General features: G+C 50.2%; 1 protein-coding gene across 5 annotated transcripts; it reads right to left on the bottom strand.

Annotated features, from left to right (window-relative positions):
* Positions 1-10,995: 10,995 nt before the first annotated feature.
* Positions 10,996-20,970, bottom strand: LOC103550402 (synaptotagmin-15). 5 transcript variants are annotated; one of them, XM_008519270.2, is made up of 8 exons: positions 19,921-20,970; positions 18,694-18,886; positions 18,036-18,178; positions 16,805-17,100; positions 15,169-15,339; positions 14,452-14,572; positions 13,271-13,450; positions 10,996-12,351 (listed from the first exon to the last, which is right to left on the bottom strand). In XM_008519270.2, exons 1-8 carry the CDS (start codon positions 19,925-19,927, stop codon positions 12,209-12,211), a joined length of 1,254 nt encoding a protein of 417 aa, XP_008517492.1. In that variant the 5' UTR covers positions 19,928-20,970; the 3' UTR covers positions 10,996-12,208. The 5 variants fall into 5 exon arrangements, with proteins under 5 accessions (XP_008517492.1, XP_070425701.1, XP_070425698.1 ...); XM_070569600.1 differs by having other exon boundaries at positions 18,694-18,952; positions 19,921-20,325; XM_070569597.1 differs by having other exon boundaries at positions 16,805-17,114; positions 18,694-18,949; positions 19,921-20,027.
* Between the last annotated feature and the right edge of the window lie 1,082 nt (positions 20,971-22,052).

The following is a 22,052-nucleotide window of genomic DNA, read 5'->3' as shown; positions in this document are numbered from 1 at the left end:
AAAATTTCCCTAATTTTTAAAGAATACACATTCCCTGTACTAAAAAGATCACTTCCCAAATATAGAAGAAGGTAATATGGTTTTGATCACACAAACTAACACCCCATAGTAGATGCAGCTTCTTCATGGAGGGGCAGCCAAGCACACAAAGACACCTCTTCTCTGGGTCACGTCTATACTGTTTGGTTTTATCCCTTGGCAAAGCTGATTACTCAAGGAGTAGGATGCCTGGCTCAAGGTGGGCCAATCAGATTGTTTTTCCTGGAATTAAACTGAGTTAATATTTATATACAGTAAAATGCACAAGTCTTAAATGTACAATTTGCCGAGTTTTGACAAATATATACATTCACATAACCAATACTGGAATCAAGATTTGGAACATTTCCATTGCTCTAGAAATTTCCTTCATCTCCACTTTCAGTCAATCCCCACCCATGACAGGCAACCACTGTTCTGACCTCTCTCACTATAGATTAGTTTTATCTGTTCTTGAACTTCATATAAATGAAATCACATAGTTGATATTCCTTTATGACCTGGTTTTTTCACAAAACAATGTTTTTGAGATTCATCTTCCTTTTTATGTGACTCAGTAGTTCATTCTTTTTATTGCTGAGTAATATGCCAATCTATGAATATATTCCATTATCTATTTTCCTATGGAAGGTCATTTGGGTCGTTGCCAGTTTTGGGCTATTATGAGTAGCTGCTGTAGACATCTTTTTACAAGTCTTGTTGTGGACCTATGTTGTCATTTTGGAGGGGGTGATAAATACCTAGGATTGCAATTGCTGGTTTATAGGATAAGCGTATATTTAACTTTATAAGAAACTGCAAAACAGTGCTCCCAAGTTGTGTACAACAGACTCACAAGCCGTGTATGACACTTGCAGAAGTTCTACATCCTTGTCAGCATTTGAGGGTGTCAATCCTTTTCGTCTTAGCCGTTCTACTGGGCGTGCAGTGGCACTCGTAGTTTTAGTTTGCCCTTCTCTGAAGACTGATGATACGGAGCAACTTTCCCTGGGCTTATTTGCCATCTACACAGCTTCACTTGTGAAGTATTTGCCTGAGTTATTTGCACACTTATTTTATTGGGTTGTTTGTCTTTTTTACTCATCATATGTATGTTCTAGATAAAAGTCAGACGTGTGTATTATTAATATTTTTGAAGTGTCTGTTCAGCATTAGAAATGCCAGCCATATGATTTGAGAAGAAAAAGAAATAGGTAGTTGTAACAAAAAGTTTTAAATAAATTAAAATGTCACTATTTAAAATGTCACTATTTTAATGACTCAGAAAAATAATCCCAGGAAATAAACCAAAAAAATTGGTAATACATTAATCACTTATAACCTAAATTAATTAAATATAACCTAAATTTAAAATGTAGTAATATATTACTACATACCAATAATATACAGCTCTAAATATAATAAAAATAATCATGCGTACAGATACAACCAAAACATTAGAAGCTTTATTTACTCAAAGGAAATGATTTAAAAACCATGAGGGAAATAAAAGGAGATGAGAATCAATGAAACACTGAACGTGCTCCTGCTGGTGGGAAAGATCTGATGCACAGCTAATCCAATATTAACCAAAGTCCCTGAAGGATGACATGTAGAAGTTGATAAAGGGATTTAAAACTTAATTGAGAAGAATAAAAAGGAATGTGAATATTCTAAAAACCATTGAATTGCACCCTTTAAATGGGTGAATTGTATGATATGTGAATTATATCTCAATAAAGCTGTTAAAAAAAAGAATAAACAGGATATGGTTTTTTAAAGTTAAAACAAAAAATAAGGTAAGCAAAACAGTAATAAAAATCAAAAACATAGTTTTGGTGCTTACAGTATATTTAGTGAAAAATCATATTAGGAAACAATATGTAAAATATTTCATTTTTGTAAAAACATACCTTAAATCAATGGAAAGTGGTCAACAAATTTTAACAGTGTTTATCCTAAGGAGCTAACAATTAAAGTAATCATTTTACTTAATGATGAAATGTGCAAAAATTTCTAAGAGCAATCAGACAAGGATATCCACTGTCATTGCTCATACTCAATACTTTTCTGGTGTTCCTAGCCAGAGTAATAAAGCAAAAAATTGAAATAAAAACTATAAGTATTGGAATGAAGATATAAAACTATGATTATGTATTTTGAAAACTCAAAAGAATCTAGAGATAAATTATTAGAATTAGCGAGTTTAGCCTGATTGCTGGACACAAGGTTAAGATGGGAAAAGCAACTTTATTTAGGCATACCAGCAAGAGTTAGAAGGCAAAAAGTTTAAAAACAGTTCAATTTACAACAGTATAAGAAAATCAAGTGTCTGGGGGAAAACTTAATGAAAGATGTAAAAACCACTACATGTACACTATGACATTATTTAGAGAAATTAGAGAGGAGCTTCATAAATGGAAGTACATGCCACGTCCAGCGATTGGAGGACTCAGCATCTTAAAGATGTCAGTTCTCCCTGGAATTGACTTATAAACTCAAGGCAATCCCCCTCAGATCACACCTCTTTGGGAGGTGGGAGGGACTTAGCGACTGATTCTGAAATTTATATGGAAATGCAAAGTGCCCAAATAGCTCAGATACTCTTGAAGAAGAAGAACCAGATCGAGGACCTACCGGGCAGATATCGACATCCCAAATCAGTTACTGAGACATGGTGATATCAGTATAAAGATAGGCAAACTCACCAATGTAACAGAAGGAGCCCTGAAACAGACCCAAACACGTATGGATGCTTGATTTACTAACTGGGTGGTGCAGCAGACCGGTGGGGGAGAGGAGTGTCTTTTCAATAAGTGGTGCTGGGATAAGTGGATATCTTTATGGAAAAAAAGACAGAAACTTGAACCCGTCATAACATATACAAGCATCTATTTCAAGCAGACTCCATATCTAAATGTGAGTGGCAAAATAATAATAAACCTTCTTGAAAATAGTATAGAAGAATACCTTCATGAGTTCAAGGTATGGAAAGACTTCTTAAAAACAGGACACGAAAAGCAGTAATATAAAAGATTGCTTCATTTGACTACACTAACATTCCAACTCCTGTTTATCAAACGAAAGCCATAAAATGGGAAGAAATAAACCAAGAATCTATTAGTAATTAAAAGAAATGGAATGGGAGAAACACGTGCAATCCATCTAATAGAAATGAATTCCTACAGATCAATGGTACCCACAAATAACTTAACAGTAAAATGGGTCAGATCCATGAGCAAGCAATTCACGAAGGAGGACTGACCAATTCACGTATAAAACACGTTCAACCTCGTCAGTCATCAGAGGAGTACAAATGACATCCACCATGAGATACCTTGACAGACTGAAAAGAAGGGCTAAAATGAAAAGACTGACAGTGCCAGGGGCTGACAAGGACGGAGAGCAACGGGAACTCTCATACACTGCTGGTGAGAATGTGAATTGGTCTATCGACTTCCGAGAACAGTTTGGCTTTATCTACTAAATTGGAAGATACTCAAACTCCACTCCTAGTCTCATGCCCCCCAAAATGTATAAAGATCTCAAAATGTAATGTGGAGAGAAGGAAGCCAAACATGCAAGAATGCTTGCTTTCTGATTCCCGGCAGAAACTTAAATACAAATTCCCAAAACTTATAAGGCTGTGTGGTTAGGTAAAAGCAAAGAAGTGATGGCCATAAAAATCAAGTTAGGGGTTATTTTGGTGGGAAGGGAGAGGTATTGTCTGGGAGCGGATGCAAGGGAAGATTCTGGGAAGGCTGATTTACCAGGGATCAATTTCCCGGCAACTCCAAACTCGTCCTTCAATGAGTGCTGTGCAGACGAATTCCTCCAGCATCCTTCCTACGCGGTAGAGGGCGCTGCAGACACATTGCGGGAGGCAGGCGCAGTGTGTCCGGTTCCAGCAGCTGCACAATCAGCCACGATGTGGGCGCGAGGACACCGGTTGGCGCTCTGCCCCGGCCGCTCATCCTGGGCGCGCGGTCCCGCGGCGCAGCCCGGCCCGGCCTGTCAATCATTTTCCCACGGCCCTCCTGACAGGGAGACCACGCGCTCCAGGCCTCGGTCGGGTCTGCCCCAGTGCCCCGACTCCCTCGGATCGTCCACCTCTGGGAAGTTTGTCTTGTCAGGTTTGTCAGTCAGCAAACTGATGAAAGAATATTTTCAAAAACAAAGGGCTAGCAGGAATCAAATCTGGCCACTTGCTGGATTATGATTCCTCATCAGTGGAGATGAACAGATAATTGACACAGACAGGAAGAAGTGAAGGAAGGGAGAAAGGAAAGAAAGAGGTGGGAGGGAAGGAAGAAGGGAGGAACAGAGACAGGAGGGAAACTTGGAGAAATGCACAGCCTCACTAGCAACTAAAGATGCACAAACACAAGGGCTTTATGTCCTGGGCACGTCAAGGTCCTTCAACAGATCCCAGGCTGGGAGTGTGACGTACTACATGTCATTTCTATTTTGAGGTCTCTCTGGCAATATGTAACGATGATACCATTTTGGCACATCTGGAATCGGATTCAAATCCTGAGAAATGGGACCCCCTCCCCGACGCTCACATTCCCCATTTCTAAACGTGGGGAAGGTCCTCCTGGGTGGCTGTGCAGATTTAACAAGCAGCTGTATGAGCAGTTCCAGTCTGGTCCCCAAGAGCTAGTTCCTTTCTCCCCGCTTGACAGCCATTCCACTTTAAGAAACATACCTCTTGAAATAAAGCTAAAAGTGGGGAGGACAAATAATTCCATACTTAAAAATTAGGGAAAAAACCCATCATAGGCAGATATTACATTCAGTCTTCATAAGCGCACACTAAATTCAATTAAGAAATACATCCATTATGTTGAAAGAGCCAGGCTGGTGGAATGTAATCAGCAAACTACTTCATCCTTTTTTTTCAGTGACCCGTTCAAACCTGCTCAGCAGGTAGCTTCTCCCTGCCCTTTGGATAAAATCTAGGGCAAGTCCCATGATTTTTTTGATCACTCTTAGGTAACACTAAATTTTTCCTGTAACTTTTAGTTACAGATGCAGGCTGTGTTCAGCACTTGAGATGTCCAACTCACATGATCATCTAAACTTCCAACTTCATTTGAAGTTTAAGCTGCCCCTTCACTCCTTCCCTCACCCTGGCTCACGCCTGTATCAGGATGCAACAGGAAATGGGCATGTGGCACACACACTGCCATTTCTCCATTTTGTGCTTCCATTCCTACTTCCCTGACTTGCTAACAGGGGTTTCGGATCATCCTAGCAGGCGCAGAGAGAGTCCAGGAAGGAGGCCCCCTAAGGGGCGGGAGAGGTTCTCGGGGACTCGTACAGTCATGAGCTGCAGGGCTCCTGGGGGGTCTTCCAGAGCCCCCATGCTCTGAGGATCTCATTCCTACGGTTCCCATGACCCAGGTGTATCCAAATGTGCACTGGCATGCTGCACCGTCCCCTCCTCTTCAAAGGTCTTTATTACGTTTTCTGGAAAGGGAAGTCTGGAAATTATATTTCCCAGACACTCTTCCAGGTGAGACTAGAAAGCAGAAAAAAGGTAAAAATCATCCTTTTCTTCCTTTGACTCTGACACTTATGACAGCAGGATGCCCGAGGCTCTTGCAGTAATTTGGGCAAGGAATTCCACAGTGCAAAATCAGAAACAACATAATTGGCAAACGGCTGTGCAAACTGCAGGCAATCATCACTATGGGATGACAAATTGGCAGCAGGGGATCTGAGGCTCAGCAGCCACACAGCAGTGAGGTCTCCTTCTCAGTGACCGCACCCACACAGCCAAGCACACACCCCTGGAGTTCCCCACTTTGAGGGAACATCAATATGGAGCAATGAATTATTGCCTGACTTCTTCACCTCTCTCTGTAGCTACGTCCATTGCCATGTAGCTTTGCAGTTCCTCTCACAAAAAAGCTTAGTTTACCTCCCTGCTCCTTGATTTTGAACTTGGCCATGCAACTTGCTCTGGCCAGTGAGATGTTAGGTGACATAACACAAGCAGAGGGTAGAAATGTGTTTGCCCTTCTTCTTTCACCATGAAAACAGCTTTCCCTGGGTAGCTGCTGCCCCTCAGCCTGTGCTCAGAATGAACCAACATGTTTAGACCTGGATGAGGACCTGAGCCCAGCCAGACCCACAGCTTGAAAGTGAGCTGCCCATCCTAGAGGGGGCCACCCTCGGCTGACCCATAGATGTATGAGAAATAAATGTCGTTTTAGCACAGCACTGAGGTGTTGTGAATGTTTGTTATACATCATTCCTGCAAAAATAGCTAACTGATACAAGCAACTTTTCTCCTTTTGACTTCATCAGCTTCCCCAATAGTTGTAACCAAATTCCTTATATAAAAATCACTCTTTGCTGGGAATTCTTTTTCTGGGAAAAGAATTCTGAGGAAATAATTATTTTTCTGCTTGAGGCAGACCAACGTTCATGCTGAGAACGACTAGAAAAGCTGAATAAAGTACAGAAAACCAAACCTCTTTTTAAGTTATCAGAGAGCTGCCAAGTTGACAAGCATTTGACGAGCCGTGAACTCAGAAGGAGGAAGACACAAGGTGAGCTGACGTTCTGTGAACCACGTTTCCGTTCAGGAAATGTGCTGATTCTAGTTAGGAGACTGAGCTCTTGGGCAAAGCACGACGGCTAAGAGGCAGAAAATGGAGCAGAGTCTCTGGAGCTGGACAGGCAAGAAATTGGCTATTGGGGTTGCCAAGGCAGCTGACACTGGAGGGGCCAAGATGTTGGGTGGAAGGAAGACACAGAAAAGTAATTCTGACACTTAAGGGTTTTCCCCTTGAAGCATTTGCTGAATTATGAAGCTGTGAATTATTAAGTTATGCAGAAAGCCTATGAAACACAGCAGAGTTTTTGTTTTGTTTTGTTTTTTGGCAATGTCACGACACTAAAGAAATGAGAAGTTCAGGACCCACCGAGGCAAAGAAGCCTAGTAAACACACCTGGTTCTCATTCGGGATCCTTGGAAGACCACACTGTAGAAATGGTGGCACACCAGAGGTGGAGAGGGAGCCCCACAGACACAGCAACCCAGACTCTAGTCAGCTCAGCCCCAGACTGGATTAAGGTGACCTCTCCCCACTCTGTTACCAGAGGATCTAGCAAATCCTCTCTGGGGGAATAATGTCTCCTGGGGTCACTATAATTCATCCTAATGGTCAGCATTTGACAATAAATGATCAAGCATCCCAAGAAACAGGACCAAGGGGGAAAACATATACACAATAAGACTGACCTACTAATGACCCAGATATTGGCGTGATTGACAAATAGGCTTTCATCAGAGAACTGGAATCTATAACAAGGTATCAAATGAAAATTTAGAACTGAAAAATGCAGTAATTGAAATTAAGGACTCAGCATATAGGTTAACTACAATTAGTCTTAGCAGAAGAAAGATGGATTGAACTTTAAGAGGGCATTATAAAAACTCTAAGCTGAAGGAGGACATAAAGAGTATGGAAAAACAGCCAAGAACTTAAGTGTCTTGTGGGAAATGGTGGAAAGATCTAACCTGTGTAACTGGAGTCGCAGAAGAAGAGGAGAGGAAGAAAGGGGTAGAAACCATATTTGAAGAAATGTAGGCTGAGAATTTTCCAAAACTGATGAAGCTTTATGACCCCCAAGCAGGATAAATAAAAAGAAAACTGCATCTAGGCATACCATACTCAAGCTGGGGAAAACCAAAGACAAAAAGAAAATATGAAAAGCAGCCAAGAGGGGGAACACATCACTTTCAAAGGAGAAACAATAGCACTGATAACTCACTTGTCACCAGAAACCATGGAATTGAGAAGACAATGAATACCATTTTTAAACTGCTGAAAGAAAAGAAAACGTCAATCTAAAATTCAACTTCCACGAAAATATCCTTTAAAAATGAGTTTGAAATAGATATTTCTATTCAAAAACTGAGAAAATTGGCTGCCAGATCTGCACTAAAAGAAATACTAGAGAGAGTTCTTCTGGTAGAAAGAATATTATCTCAGGTAGAATCACAAAAGTGCAGAAAAGAATAAAGAGCGAAACAAAGATTAATCCTGTAGGTGAATATAAATGAATATTGACTGAACATAGCAATTATAGTAATGTCTTGTTAGGTGTAAAAAATAGGTGGAATTAAAATCAATCATATCAATAACACAAAAAAACCCAGAATGGAGGTAGAGATCGAGTATTCTAAAATTGTCTGGAGAGTGATAAAAAGTAAAATTTGTATTAGACTATTAGACATAATAGATAAAAGCTGTAATCTCCAGGGTAACTGCTAAAGGAATAATAGACTGAATGGCAACGAATGGGTGGGGAGAGATGGAATGGAAAAAAAAAAGACTGAATCCAAAAGAAGGCAACAAAGAAGAGAAAAAGAAACAAAATATGCAGGACAAATGGAAACAGATAGTGAGATGGTACACAGGAACACAACGCTATCAGTGAATTACATTAAATGTAAATGAACAAAATACACGTAAGACAGAGGTTGATAGACAACTAAAAACTGTGTTCAAGACGTATAACATGAGAACAGAAGACAGTTGAAAAAATATATGGAAAAAATATGCCATTATGAGTGGTGGAGAGCACCATTTCACAATGATGAAGGGTTCAACCTTCCAGAAAAATATCAAGTTTAAATGGGCATGAGCCTGGTAACATATAGGACATATACAAACATTGACAAAACCAAAAGAAGTAAACAAATCCACAATCCTAGTGGGAGACTTCAACGTCTCTCAATCATGAAGAGAAAAACAGATGCCCCCATATCAGTAAAGACAGATGATTTGACCAATTGATTAAAAACTTGACCTAAGAAATACATACACCTGCTCACAACAGCTGCAGAATATACATTCTTTTCAAGTGCAAGGACATTACAATAAAAAAGTTATAGAAAAATCTCTTATGAACATAACTGCAAAAATACGTAAAAATGTAATAGCATGTAATTATACATTTGTTCACACCCGCAGAATGTACAACCCCAAGAGTGAACCCTAATGTAAACATGGACTCTGGGTGATAATGATGTGTTGGTGTAGGTTCACCAGTTGTGACAAATGTTCCACTCTGGTGGGGGATGTTGATAATGGGGGAGGCTGTGCATGTGTGGGGCAGGGAGTATCTGGGAAATCTCTGTACCTTTCCCTCAATTTTGCTGTGAACCTAAAACTGCTCTGAAAAAGTAAAGTCCTAACAAAAAAAATGATGTTGAGATGTAAAGATATTAAAAAGCAATAAAAAATGTAATAGCAAATAAATCCAAACTTTAAATAAACAAGTCCAAGTATTATCATATATGTGTGTATACACATACACACACCACTGGTTTCTATTATAAGAATGTAAATTTGGTTTGACATCCAAAAATCAACCAACATAATTCATCATATTAAAAGAATAAAGGAGAAAAATGATTATCTCAAAAGATGCAGAAATGTATTTGATAAAATTTAACACTGTGATGAAAAACGTTAACCAATTGAGAATACGTGATCACAAGTATATTAAAAGTCCTATAGCAAACATCACACTTAATAGTGGATATTGAAAGCTTCTCCCCCTCCCCCCCAGGGTTGAGATTAAGACACAGATGCCCACATCACTACTTTCAGTCAGCATTCTGCTGGAGGGCCTCACCAATGCAATTTGTCTATCAATCTTGTATCCTGCAACCTTGCTGAACTTATAGTTTATTACAGTTTATAGATAGCTTATTATATTATAGTCTAATGGTTTTTTGTGGATTCCTTAGGATTTTCTATATACAAACCCATGTCATCTGCAAATATAGTTTTACTTCTTCCTTTCCAATCTGGATGCCTTTTATTTCTTTTTCTTGCCCAGCTGCCCAGCCACTGCAATTTGGCAAGAGATAAAGAAGGCGTAAAGATTGGAAAGGAAGAAATAAAACTTGTCATTTGCAGAGGTCGTGACTATATACAAAGAAAATATGAAGAATCTACAGACTATTACAATTTAAGCGACTTTAGCGAGGCCATTCGCTAGATTCAAAGTCAACATACATAAATCAATAGAATCTGTACATACTTAGAAACCAACAAATTAACCCCTAAGAATAAATTTCATGAGAGATGTGCAAGACTTTCCTGAAAACCACAGAACAGTTTGAAGAAAACTTGCAAAAACACTTAAAGAAATGGAAGGATATACCATGTTAATGGATGAAAGATGTTAAATGGCCCCCAAACTGGTCCATACACTCAATGAAAATCCAATCAAATTCTAGCACTTTTTTGGTGTAGAAATTGACAAGCTGGTTCTGAAACATTTTACGGGAATGCAAACAACTTCTTTCTGCTAGGATCACCTTGTGGACAGGATTGAGACAACCCAGGCCAGCTGTCTCTGGTCCACGTGAAGCCCTCACGTCTCTTCTGCCCTGCCCCTGTCTAATACTGGGGCCAGTCCAATACAGCAACCTCGTCTTCCTCTCCACCAGAGCGTAGAAACTGCCAGTCTCTTGCCATTGAGATTTTTCAGCTGTGAGTTGAACACACTAGTCTATTCTGTCCTGCAAAGGGGATACTTACCAATTTTTCCAAGTGGCCCTGGAAAGGCCACTGATAAGCATGAACCTCACCTTGAAACGTGGGAATGGCTGTCACCTATTATCTCAGGACTGCAGGTGAAATGGACACAGTTCCATTTTAGTGGCCTGCTATGCACACATACAGAGAACTCCCATTACATGTGTGTAAGAAATTACCGGGGTGTGGACTGTGTTGAAAATGTGCACGTGAAATAAGTGAGAAAAAGCAAACACAAGGTATTCTGTCTGTGTGGACCACGGCCGGGCAAAGCTTGAATTTGTGTATCGACAGAGATCGACACACAATTTGAAGGCAGAGAGGCACAAACCCAGCGTAACGTTCGCTACTTTCTCTTGCTGAAGTTGCTTCGCTGCATAAAAAAAGAGACGATAGTGGTTTAAGGTTTTGTTCTAGTTACACAATAACGATGTATTGACTCTGCAAGTTCAACAGCATTAGAGTGAAAATACAAACTCCCTGTTAAGTAACGATGACAAGTATGATGACTGCTCACTACCTCGAGTACAGCTCCATGGGGAGCTGATGATGGCGATTTGTGGCAACTGCCACCTCGATGAATTCTACTCCGACACCTACCACACACAATAATCCTAGTGGAATTGCTAGAGAGCTAGTCCAGAAAAGCCCTCAGCCCCGTGGGTTATGCTTTGGCTACGTGCATTCACCATTTCCTGTCCAAAGTGAGAGTCCCAGGGGCTGGATGCAGCTAACCAGGGAGACCACAGGAACCAGCAGCAGCGCACCTGTAAGACCAGGCTGTGAGGATGTGGTCTCTGGGGAGGACGCGCCGCGGGCAAGACTTGATATGACGTGGGGTGGGAGTGGACATACACCCGGGGAGGGACCTAAACACAGGTGAGCCCTCCTCACCTGGCACAGGAGCGGATGCCCAGAACCTGTCCCCCGCTTGGTACCTGGGCTGCTCACAGCATTCTCCCACAGGTCCTGAAGCCAGCGAGTCTCCATCCTCGCAGCTTTCGCTCCTGAGCGGTGGGCACGCTGTGCTGCCCAGGCCTGCCGGGACTGCTCCACACCTACACGCGAACCCAGCTCTCAGACTGTGCTATTTATTGTGGACCAACTTATTTAGTGTGGAAATGAGCGCTGTGGGCATCCCCCCTCCACCATCATCTCCCCCAGAGCAGTTTGTTTTCTCTGCTGGGCAGAAGGCAGAGAAACCACAGCTGAAAAGCAGTGCAGGTTTAGCATCAACACATCATCAGCTTCCCAAGATGCTGGAACCCAAGTCTGCCCTGCGCTTTCGTCCAACACGCATGGCTGTGCTTTCACTAAACAGAGTCTTTCTTCCGAAGGCCTGAGATTCCGGTCCAAATGGGACTGTGATGACTGGGAGCCAGGATTCTATGTTCAGGCAGCTCCATGGGTACAGAAGGATGAATCAGTCTCCCAGGCTGGCGCAGTGTAACCGGCCACACTGCTGCCCCGGGCTGGGGCTCCACTGTGCCCTCTTCTTCCCTGCACATCAGCACTCATGTTCCCCTGGCTCAGGCTGGCCCCACAGCCCAGTGAGGCGCCGGATGAACGTCCAGGCCTGTGGCTGTTGTGCATGACCATGGGGAAAGTCGGCTCCTGAGTCAGGGCTCAGTGGTGTGGCAAAGTGCGTGCCAGCGCTTCACCAGCTCCCTGGGCTTGCCGAGCATCTCGTCCCAGTGCGCCAGCTCTTTGCCGCGGGTGTACATGTAGGGGCCCACCACCACCCGGCCCAGCTCGCAGCTCTCTGCAGGGGGGAAACATTGTTACTCTTGGGAGCACAGGAGCCACATCACCTCAGCAGCATCCCAGCGCCTTCTCTCTCTCTCTCCCTCTCACTCTTCCCTTTGAAAAAGGTATCTGGCCCTGTCCTTCTTTAAGCATCAGCTGCCAGACCACAAAGAGGTCCTGACTGTGCGCTGGAGCTGGAGATGGTGGGAGAGGGAGCCCAAGTGGAGGGCCTGCCCTTCAGGGGACCCCACTCTGCCCCTCACCCTTCTGGTGGCCGTCATCGGCCTGCCTCCCATCGAAGAGCCGAGGGAGGACGGGGCCCCTCTACAAAGAAGCCGTCTTCCGTCAGCCCACTTCTCCACCAGCGGGAACATTCAACAATAATCCTCACCCACCAACTGCCACAGTGGAGAAGGGGTCTTAAGCGCTGGCCCAGGAGACCAGCTGGCCAGATGGCTCTGCTTCCCCAGACGGTGACAGTGGGCCCTGGGGTGTGGGGCAGTGTGGGAGAGCTGGCTGGGACAACTCCACCTCATTGTCCACCCTGAGCCTCACCCAGGACCCAAAGCCCTGTCCAGGAAGCACAAGGACAGGCAGGGCACACAACGACCCACGGCCTCAGGTCACCTAGAGCCATGCTGCCTCCCAACCTCTCTGGTGATTGGCCCAGGAGGGGGTGGCAGAGGCCAGCCCTGAACCGCTTTCTAGGGTGCCACGGACAGTCAAACTGGAATAAAGCTGGCTGTGAATCCCAGCTCCCTCACTAGCAAGCTCTGTGTCCTCGGACAAGTATCTCTGCCTCTTTGAGTGCTGGTTTCCTTAGGTGGAGAACAGAAACCATACAGCTCCCTCCCTGGGGCCAAGTGGACTCGATGCTCAGCAGCCCCTCCTCTGCCTGTGGCTCCAACCACCTGGGGCTGGGGGAGCAGCCTTACTGTCCCCTCCGGCGTTCTGCAGCACTGTCAGGCTGAGGCTGGCCGTGTCCAGCTCGGCGGGGTCGACCTTGAAGCTGAAGGTCTCGCTGTACACGGGGTTGGTGGAGCCCAGCACAGCAGAAGTCTTCCTGCACTTGACAAACTTGTTGTGGTTCATCAGGGACACTTTGACAAACACACCTGAGGGGCAGCGCAGACCGCGGGCTGGGAGGGGCGGGCAGGGGCCCAGCCTCCAGCCTGTGAGCGGTCTGGCGGGGAGGGCACACGCCCACACTGGGCGCTGGGACCCCATCACTCAGAGCCGCTGCAGCCAGAGGGCGTTCCGAGAGGAAGCGAAGTTGATTAGCGTCCTGCCTTACAGCCGGGAACGCTGGGCTCCCTTCCTCTTCCTTCCTCTCTGCCTCTTGAATGCACCAATGGCTTGGCTGGCGCCTGTTTCCTGGAGCCTAGCACCACACACCCATCCCTCCCTTCGGGGGCAGGGAGCCTGGCCTGCTGGGCGCTCAGGCGCCCTGGGGCCCCTTAAACACCTTCTCCTTCAGAGGGCCAAGTTCTTTTGGGTGGGGCTCAAATGACGTGTGGATCCGCAGCGGAAGGCTGAGTGCCAGCTTGCTTATAGTGACCCAGGCGCAGAGACACACGGCTGGCAGACACCCACCACTGTGCTGGGGGCCCCCCTGTGGGCGGGATGCATGGGATGAGCAGAGCAGGGCTTCTGCTCCTCCAGCTCCTGGGTTCCGGGATGCTGGAGGAAGCAGACACCATAGCCACCTGCTGGCCTGGGATGCCCCTTCTCCTAGCCCAGCATCACGTTCCACATGCCGGGCAGCCCTCCCTAGGGGCGGGGAGGTACAAGGCCTTGCCCTGGAGGGACTGGAGCCTTTCACAGAAGGGCAGGGGTGGAGGTGGCTGCACAGTTCAAGGAACCAAGATGCTGCCTTAGGAAAAGGTGGGGCAAGCCAGTCTTAGGGGTCTTGATGGAGGCCAAGGGGATGTAGCCTTGGCTTCAACATAAAGAAGCCCTTCCCACACAACCATCCACAAGGGGCGTGGCTCAGGAGGTAGTGAGCGCTCCATGACCGGCCATATGCAAGCAGAAACTGGATGGCCAGGGATGAGGGTCAGACTCCAGCCCCAGGCAAGCTCGCAAGGTGGAGCCTGCCCTGAGGAGGAAAACTTACTGAGACAACTCGCATCCTCCTGGAGCTGGAGGCCCTTGGCTCGCAGCACAACCACGGTGAGGCGGTTCAGGCGGTCGTTGTAGCTGAGGCAGAACTGGAGGTCGCCAAACTCCGAGGGAGGCTGGAGAGGCCAAGGGGAAAGCTGCCTGTCACTCGGGCAGGTGCTGGAGGAGCCACGGACCCCCGACAGTGCCTTCCTCCCTCCTCCCCGCAGTGGGGCACGGTTACCACAAGGCACCCACTTTCCCTCCTTTACGCCCACCCGCCACTTTATAGATGGAAACAGGTCTGGAAAGTTGCAGGGGGTCTGCTGAGGATCACACAGTAGTGAGGACCAGAGCTGAAGATTCAAACCCAGGTCTGGGGGATTCCAAAGCCCATCCGAGCCGCCCGCATCCTTCTTGCAGGTTAAGGGAACACGGGTAAATAATTTCCTTGGCTGGTCCATTTGGGGTGTCACCTTTCACAGCTGTCTGATCTCGATGGGAATCCAAATATGAATTTTTCAGGATGCTCCTTCCCTGCCCAGGAGTGGCTCCACACACCCTCCTCCTCCCAAGCAGCTCCCCCCGGGCCCAGCACCCTGGGTCACACTTGCAAGAGTGGTAAGCAGTACGCTAAGGGCTGACGCTGGCCAACAGGTGCTGGGTCACACCTGCTGGCTGCCCACGGTAGTCTGACCAGTGGTGGCTTATGTTTGGGGACCCTGACCTTTACCTCCAGGCTCTCGGCCTCCAGGTCCCTCCAGATGACGTGCCGGCAGTCACCGAGCAGGGTTTCGTTCTTCAGGGGGAAGAGCACTTGGCCCAGGAGCTGGTGCTTCTTCTGTTTGTCCACGTGGTACACCGAGAACCTCAACACCCTCTGGGTGATGCTCCTGCTGGACACCTAGGGGAGAAGAGGGTCTGGCGTGGGGCCAAGTGTGCGGACAGGGGATGGGATGGTGTGGCAGGTTGTTGCGGACACAGGAGCTTCGGTGATGCGTGTCTCAGCCAGGGACCAGCACACCCCAAACCCAGGCATCCTCAGGGGACTCTTCTCAGCAGCGGGGCCAATACCCCAGGGAGGTGGGAGAATGTGCCAGAGCCCTGAAATGCAGAGCGTGGTCCGAGGACCAGCAGCATCCATGGCCCCCTCCCCAGACCTCTTTAGAACTGCAGGACCTTGGGCCCACCCCCCCAGACGTGTGAGTGGCATCCACCGTTTAACAGGACCTCCAAATGACTTGCCAGCTCATAAAGGTGGAAGCGGCCCCGAGCTGGGGCCCAGGGACCCTGCTTGTCTCTACTGCCTGATTCGGGCCCCCCAACCCTCCTCTCCCAGGGACCTATCTCCTCCCCTGTCAAATGCGATAGTGGTTCTTACTCTCTGGGTTGTGAAACCTCAATCTCAGTATCTGATCTATGGCAAATGGTGAATTAACAGTGATTTTCTTCTCTTCTCCTTCTCTTTCCTCTCTCCCCTCAAAACTCTGAGAGGCCGGGGTCAAGTTGGGGCGGGGACAGGACAGGGAGGTGGTAAGTCAAGAACAGTAAGTGGGGGAGCATGCCGTGTGGCCGTGCTGGTCAGCCAGCCTGCACCCCTTGGATCTTGATGTTGCGAGAAGAGCATCACAGCCTTGGCCCCAGTAGAGGGCAGGGGGCTGGGCCCCACCCGGCTTCTCAGCCCTGAGCCCTGGATGAGGGCAAGAATTGGAGCTCTGGCCTCAGCAACCACTCTCTTCCCAGATGCTGACCGGCCTCTCCTTACCCTGCCCGCCAGCCTGCTGCCCAGCTCTTAAAAATGTTTGTCCAAGGCCTCTCGACAGCTCTTGATTGCTGGCGTCCCACAAGGGCCCCCCGTCACCTGCTGAGGCTCCCAGGCCACTGTGAGCTGGGCTCAGTGCCCAGACAGTCTCTCTACCTCCAGACCCTGGGCCAGACCGCCCACGGTGTGGCAAAGGCACCACCTGCCCCAGGGTGGCTCTCGGGTCCTGCGCTGGCCACTGACAGGAGGGTCTCACCCTCTGCCTTCTTTGAATAACCTCGCCAGAAACCCCCCAGTGCTCCAGGGCTCCTAGCCCATGGGCCAGGGCCTGCATGCAGTAGCTGTTCCAAGAATGTGTTTTCTCTTTCTCTCCTGCAGGCAGCTGGGACAGGAGGAGCCCCAAGCTTCTCCCCTGCCCCCGCCGTCAGCTGTCAGGGCTCTTGTGGGCCTTGACCCAGCAGGCAGGTAAAGCAGAGCCTGTGGCCAGGGGGTCCTGGAGTCCTGGGGCCCTGGCTAGCATGGCAGGCTGGGCTCTCCTGCACACTGTCTGCTCCTTCCCCCGGAGCCAGGATGCACCAGCTCCTGCCTGCTCCGGAGGTGGCCGTACCTGGAAGACAAAGTGCTCATCAAACTGCGGGCTGGCGGTTTTGCGTTTGGCCCTGGACTGGAGGAAGCGCCGCTCATCAGGGAGCAGATGCAGCTTCACCAGGGGGCTGCAGGTCTCTGAGGGGGCTCGCAGCCCCTGCGCCTTGATCAGGCCCACCAGCAGCCGCTCGGCCTCCTGTTGGTATTCCACGGAGAACCACAGCCGCCCCAGGCAGCCCTCAGGGAAGTGGCTCTCACTCTGGTCCTCGGGGAACTTGTACAGCTCTGGGTTGATGGTCCCCACCACGCACGCGTCTCCTGTAACACAGGGGCTGGGAGGTCCGGTGGGCCAGAGGAAGGCAGGGCATGGGGGACAGCAAGCTCTGGGCTTCACTGCCCCGCTCCTGGCCCACTCCCTCTTGACTGAGCCTTGACAAGGCAGTTCACGGCCCCTTGTGACCACATCCGCCCCACTTTCCTCTTAAGACTGAACACACGTCTCTGTCCCGTGCACCTCCTCCAGGAGGCCTTCTCAGCACTACAGCATCGCACACCCAGGCCTGCTTCTCCCTGGGGCCCCCGGTAGAGTCCACAGCGTTCATTCAACCCCTGCTTCTGGGATCGGCCCCCATCCACAGAGGTCAGGGCCTGCCTTGGGGGCACAGTGCCCAGCACCTGGCCTGGCCCCTTTCCATGGGGTCCAGAGGATGTCTCAGTGATAAAGTGTTGCTTCTTCTCTCCCTCTTCAAATTAGGAGGGCCAAGCTGATTACTAGGTGGTTCCTGGGAAGGTCTCTTGGGAGGCCTTCGGAGCAAAGAGGTGGGCAGACAGCTCTGTGCCCAGCTGCCACCATTCTGCCCTCTGGATCGGCTAACCCATCATCCTGGAGCAGGACCCAGCACAGGTTCTGCGCTGGGAACACCAGGGTTCCAACCCCAGGTCTGCTGCTTACTGCCTCTGTGACCTTGTGGCGAGGTACGGTTGACCTTCAGAGCCTCAGTTTATGAATGTGCACAATGGGGTGATAACCCCTCTCCCTATGGAGGTGTGGTGAGGGCTAACTCCAAAACGGCACACGAGGCCATATCTGACTTGGGTAGACCCAAGTACCTGGAAAGAGCAGTCTCTGGGTAACTCTGGCATCCCCGGGCCCACCCAGGCTCTATTCCGGAGGCAGGCCCGTGAAAGCAGATGGGTCTGCCCCGGCCTGAGCAGACCCTGACCCCTGGGCAGGCCCTGGTGGGTGCACTCACCAGGATTGCTGCCGGTGGTGTGGGGCAGGAGCTCCGGGGCTGGGCAGAGGTCCCGTGGGGCCTGAGCCCACTCTCTGCGGTGCAAGGGCACCCAGTCTCGGCCTTGGACGGAAGGGGGAACCACGAATGGCATACCAGGTGGCCTGTCCAGAGGCAGGGAGATGACATGTACATGGCAAGTAAATGGTGTGGCCTCGCAGCACTCAGCCTAGAGGATTAAGTGCCCGGAGCTGGAGAAGGAAAAGCCAGGGGAGACAGGAGGAGGCAAGAGCACCACAGCAGGACACACACACACACACACACACACAGCCAGAGCCAACACCTGTCTGCCCACAGTAGTGGTGAGTTGGACAAGGAGCACAGCCTCTGGAGTCAGCCTGCCTGGGTCTGCATGCCTGTGCTGCCACTTCCTAGCTGTGCTTTCTGGACCCATTATTCTGAGCCTCAGTTTTCTCAGCTAGAAAAAGGCTTCCAAATTGCCTGCCTCCTAGCTGGGTGAGGATCCTGGGTTTTCTTTGCAAGACTCCCAGCACGGTGGCAGCAGAAAGGAGGTGCTCCATAAACAGACCTTTCCTCCTCCACCCACTCCAGGGGAAAGTCCGCAGGGAGGGCCCCGAGCAAGGCCAGGAGCTCGCGTGACCCCCACATCCCGCCTCACCTGCTTGTCTGGGTCCTGGCATGCGGCGGGCAGAGCTTGTCCCCCTGTACGCTGGAGGCAGCTGTGGTCCCTGGCAGCTCCTCGTAGGTGGACGTGGCACAAAGTCTCTTCCAGAGCCAGCAGCTCACCCCGATCAACAGCAGCAGCAGCAGCAGCCCCCCAATAATGCCTCCAATCACTAGGGCCACGTGCTCTGGGGGCAGCGACCATGGGGACTGTGAGGCTGGGGAAAGGCCATCCCCTTCACACCACTGGCCTGCTGGGGGCAGAATTTGGGCAGCAGCCCATCCCCTGGATTAGACCCCGGGAGGACTCAGAAGCAGGCTTCCTGTGTCTGCTTCCAGGAGGGGTGCTGCTGGCAGGCTCTGCTGGGGCTCAGCAGAAAAGCCTTTCCCTTGGCGTCCCATGGCCCTGGACGGAGTCTTCTGGTTTTCCTTGGAAAGCAGCTGGCCCTGGACTTGGGATTCTGGCTAAAAGGAACCATTTCCTTGTGCTCCTGAGTAGAAATTAAACCTCTTCCCAGAACCTCCATCTTCCCGGGGCTTCTGTTCAGGCCTGAGGGTGAGCTGGGTGTGGGCACCATGCTCTTGAGGAAAGTGGGGAAAGGGCTGATGCCCTGAGATGCTCTCAGAGCCCTATCCTCTGGGGTCCTGGAACCCGTGAGAGGCTGGACTCGTGCTTGAACTCCTAACTTTCTCTAAAACCCGCTCCTTTCCTCAACCCTTATCAAGGCGAGCACACTTAGTGGGGTCGGTGGGAGGCAGCGGAGGGGGTGTGGACCAGGAGGAGTGGGGCAGCGGGTGTGAGAAAGGGAGACACATGGACCCTCAGCTGCCGGCACCTGCACCTCCACATGTGCGGGGACCTGGGAGGCTCCCCTCGGCGTCCACCAAGAGCGCTCGACGCTGGGTCCCACGCGCCCGTGCCCAGGCCAGGCAGGGAAAGTGTCCCCTTCGATTCACGTGCGGACGTGGGGCTTCCAGGCTCTGGGGTCTGGACCCGGTGGGGTAGGGAGAAGGCGAGACCCCCAGCACCTGACCCTCAGGTGTCTGCGAGGAGGGGGCCTCGCTCTCCACCGCATCCCAGCGCCGCGCCAGGAGCCCGAGGCAAGGTGCGCTGGGGCTGGTCCTAGCGGGGGCCGGCGGGGCGGAGGCAAGCGCCGCAGCCGGTGGCCGAGGGGCCGGGGCGCCTCACCGGGGGCGCGGGAGGGGAGGCGAGGGCACTTACCCGCCATGGGGCTGCTCCGGCCGGCCGTCGGGGCGCCGGCCCGGGCCTCCGTCTCGCCGGTCTCCGCGCCTCTCGCCAATGCCGCGGGGCTGGCCTTTAAAGTGCGGTGCGGGGCAGGGGGCGGTCCCTCGTCGCTCTGTCGCCTGGTGGCGGCGGACGGTGGGGGCAGGGACCTAGTGCATCGAGGCCGCAGCTCCTCCCCGACTCGATCCCAGGGGCGCAGAGCTGACCGTGCGCTCACAGATACCGCAGGGCTCCGGGCCGAGTGGGGCGCCCGGGGCTCCCTGCGGCTGCGGGCGGGGTGGGGTGCGAGGCCCAGCCCCTCCCGGAGGGCAGAGCTAAGCCTTCTCCGCCCGCGGCTGATGGAGGGTTCTGCACCTGGCCCTTCACAACGGGTGGCCTTGCCCGTCTAGGAATGCGCCTCCACCTTCCGCAGATGTGTCCTCCGCGCCCGGCTCCGACCCGTGCTTTAGGGAGCCTTCCTGGATCTCAGGGCAGACTGTTCGCACCCTGTCCCGGGCCCCAGCGCCGCCTGCCCGACTCCTGGGCGCGCGGCGCGGCGCGAAAGTTTCCTCGTCCGCCCGAATCTCAGTAGACAACAGAGAGGCGTTGCAGAGCGCGGATTCTGCCGCCAGACCACCTGGGTTCCCACTCGGGCTCCCCACTCGCCTGCTGTGCGATTTGGGACAATTTATTTCAGCACTCTGGGCTCACTTCCTCAATTCGGTTAATAACAGTACTCCGTCTAGGATTAATGTATGTCGGGGACACTTGAAACGGTGACTGGCCCAAGGATGGGAGTGGCGCAGCCCATGCCACCCACTACTGTGGTGATTATCTGACCCAGGGCGACGTCGCCTGAGTCCCCTCTGCATGCGCAGCCCCTATAATTATAACGGTTATTCAGACCGCGTGGGCTGCACCAGTCGAGGCTAGTGAACGCAGCCTTGATGGAGAAGCTGATGAAAGGGCCCTCCTGTCCTCTGCCCGCTCCCAACCCGCGTGCGCCGGGTCGCGGATGCCCATCCTCACGGGGCCAGCACAGCGTGCCTGCGGGGCAGACGGGAGGGAGCAGCTCAGACCTCCCGGCGTCTGTTAGTGGGGACCGAAAGGAATATGTGTGTGGGGGGAGGGAGGGTTGGTCTTGTTTTACAGCCTTGAATGTTGTGTCCATTAGGAAAATTAGTAAAGGAAAACCTCACTTGAAATGGAGTCGGGAGGCCTGAGGGGGGGCTCCCACGCAGTACCACTTGAGGTCAATTATAGACCCCAACGAGAAGAATCTCCAACGGGAAAAAAAACCGTCAATTACAGGCCTGAACAGGAAAGGCGGACGTTGCATCTCAAGGAGGAAATCAACCACTGCAGCAAACTAAGCGAATGAGAAACGAAGTCATCGCCCTGAACCCTGGCTTTCCTCCGATGGACCTTTGTTCAAAACAACCCTCCCAACTTCCTCGTTTTTCTCTATAAATTAACATTGCTCTTCTTCGCTTGCTGGATTTGCCTGTGATCTGCCATAGGATGCCCATCCTGAATTGCAATTCTTTGTCTATTCCCAAATAAACTAGTCTTGCTGGCAAAATGACTTTGTGTGTGTGTGTGTGTGAGAGAGAGAGGAAGATTAGCCCTGAGCTAACTACTGCCAATCCTCCACTTTTTGCTGAGGAAGACTGGCCCTGAGCTAACATCCGTGCCCATCTTCCTCTACTTTATGTGTGGGATGCCTACCACAGCGTGGCTTGACAGGCGGTGCCATGTCTGCACCCGGAATCCGGGCCGGTGAACCCGGGCCACCGAAGCATAATGTGCACACTTAACCGCTGCGTCACCCAGCCGGCCACATAACTTTTATTTTTAAGGTTGACATATATGGTGTCCAAAGCAGGATCTAAAGGAGGTGATGCCCACGGGAGGGCAGCTCCTGGTAAGGGGCAGAGCTCTTCGCACTCGTCACTTAGGTGAGTCACCGCCTACTGTAGGTTTGGAGAGACTCCTCTTGGATTCTGAGGTCCACTCCTTTTGCGTTTTGAGCTCTCCGGCTTTCTTTGGGATGGGGAGAAGCTTCGTCCTTTAGGGGGAGGGACTCTGTCCTTCCAGGTTCAAGGCTCTGTCCTTGGGTTCAAGGTGTT

Source organism: Equus przewalskii, chromosome 1 (assembly GCF_037783145.1).
Source record: "Equus przewalskii isolate Varuska chromosome 1, EquPr2, whole genome shotgun sequence".
NCBI lineage: Eukaryota > Metazoa > Chordata > Mammalia > Perissodactyla > Equidae > Equus > Equus przewalskii.
The sequence above is the reverse complement of the archived record's forward strand: the minus strand, read 5'-3'. Positions and strand labels throughout refer to the sequence as shown.